Raw genomic sequence first — 2091 nt, 5'->3', positions numbered from 1 at the left:
TGACCTCAGATTCTCCTCAGTGCCGATAAGAAATAAAAGACAAACTTGAGGTAATCTCGAGCTGTATAGTTGAACTTTGCTTTGAAACAGAGACAGGAAAAAGGAGAAGGTTTAGATGAACATGAGTAAATGTTTGGGACATTATGTTAAGTTCTAAATTAATGTACTGTAACTTGATTCCTTCTCATCCTGCTGGTTGTTAAGAGTGAATGTTCATGGGTTTCCAGCTATATTCTCTGCAGCTGGTGTGAACACAACATTTCAGACATTAGACATTAGTGATTAGTCAGTGGTGCAACTACCACAGAAGACCTCTATGTGATATGGTTTGGTTTTGTTAAAACACTTGCTACTGTCATCTTCTGACTGCTGCTTGTATGATTAAGAGGAAAAAATGATCTCCTCCTCTTGAAAAGTAATTTATGAGAAAAAAATTTTTTTTTTCCAAAAATAAAGGTCACTGAATGACTAAACAGGAGAACCAGTTCAGCTCTTTTAAACTGAAACTACAGTCACTCAATTTGGATTTCCTGTTTCAGGCACCTACATTCACACCACCTCCTTCGAAGTCCTTAACAGGTACCTCATACTTCCTCGCTACGGGCCTAAAGCTGTGCAGACAGCGATGGATGAGGAAACTTTGTGTGTTGAGGACAAATGAGCAATTTCAGTCACTAAAAGATGATTCACTATCAGAGTTGCTGCCGGCAGCGTCTTGGTCCTCCGAGGTCTTCGTTCCTCCGTCGGGCACGGGGGCATCAGGTGTGCTGTGGTCAACAGAGAACAAGTCACATATTGTTTGTCAGTTTATCAGAAAACTGGTAATAACCAGAACAGTAATTTAGAAAACACTCACTCAAGCAGATTGGGATCCAAACCCTCCATGACCATTTTATTCCGTATGGCCATCACCGGAACCCCCTGTGGCACATTAAACATCACATTAAGGCACAAAACTAAACCGTTACGCAGGTAACCACAGCAGCAGTAATAATAACTCACCACTTGAACCATTTTCAGGTATCGGGCATAGCGCGGGTCTTTGGCCACCGTCATGACGTTCTCTGCAGCCGCTTCTGCTTTTTGCGTCGCTGAAGCTTCTGGTGTGGTCTGAGCAGGCTGCAACATGACACATGCACAGAAACGAAGGCAGAGTGAAGCGGTTTAGATGACAGTAGATATCCTGACAGGTTTTACATTTTCATAGTTTAAGATATGTTTTTAAATCAGGTGATACAATTTTGGAAGTACCTGGAAACATACACATTTCATCACTTTGTTTAGGGGCGTAGTGCTACCTGTTTATTTCTTTAAGGGACCATGTACTAAATATATTAGTCACATGAAAGCAAAAGATGCTTTGTATTAGATTTAGCTACTAGCTACTACTGTCCATCTGCAGGCCCTGGGCAGTTAAAAACCAGTGAAATCACCAAATAACAGATATGCACATGATGAAATACCAAATAAATATGTGCATAGACATATAATAAAAAACAAATAGATTTTGCAAAAACAAAAAGAAAATTATAATGAAATTAATTCTCAAAATCCTTTTTTTATCCAAATCATGAGAGGAGAATCTGTGCAAATCTGCAAATCCTTTGGAAGCAAATTCCAAGCTTTATTTTCTCTGTTAGGGAAAGTAGACTGTAAAAAAGTGGTGCCTTGCTCAGGCACGCTACAGTGCCCCCTTGTGGTGGACCCGATCGCTCTGCAAATTTGCTCAGAGCATTTGATAACTTTTTGAAAGGGGAATGCTAACTTAACAGCAACTTGCTCAAAGACATTACAATGTACATGCAACACTCCCAGCAACAAGATCATAAAAAATGATTGGTGAATACACTAAACAGCAACGGTCCTATGATGGAGCCCTGTGGGATCTCATAGTACAGGATTTCAGTGATGATATTTAGCTTAAATAAATCTTCCCCTGTAAGACCATCTCCTTTGGCATTCAGTCATTCATCACACCTTTCTCTACTTAAACAGGTCCCTTTTCCCCTTTTCCAGAGATTTGTTGCCCCCCCCCCTCTCATCTATTCTCTTTTGTGGTAGAATAATGCATGAAGTGTTAACTGTAAAAAG

General features: G+C 40.1%; 1 protein-coding gene across 2 annotated transcripts in view; it reads right to left on the bottom strand.

Moving 5' to 3' along the window:
- Window positions 1-6: 6 nt before the first annotated feature.
- washc3 (WASH complex subunit 3) overlaps window positions 7-2091 on the bottom strand; it is a 5117-nt gene continuing 3032 nt past the window's right edge. For both annotated transcript variants that reach the window (XM_013912841.1, XM_005740777.1), the window contains 3 exons: window positions 1003-1119; window positions 857-921; window positions 7-767 (listed from right to left, as the gene is read on the bottom strand). In XM_013912841.1, coding sequence (XP_013768295.1) covers window positions 668-767; window positions 857-921; window positions 1003-1119 — 282 coding nt within the window. In that variant the 3' untranslated portion in view covers window positions 7-667. The remainder of the gene's footprint in view (window positions 768-856; window positions 922-1002; window positions 1120-2091) is intronic.

The sequence above is a fragment of the Pundamilia nyererei genome, unplaced genomic scaffold (genome assembly GCF_000239375.1).
Source record: "Pundamilia nyererei isolate P.nyererei 1_Seehausen unplaced genomic scaffold, PunNye1.0 scaffold00104, whole genome shotgun sequence".
Lineage (NCBI taxonomy): Eukaryota > Metazoa > Chordata > Actinopteri > Cichliformes > Cichlidae > Pundamilia > Pundamilia nyererei.
This window is presented reverse-complemented; position numbering and strand designations above follow the sequence as displayed.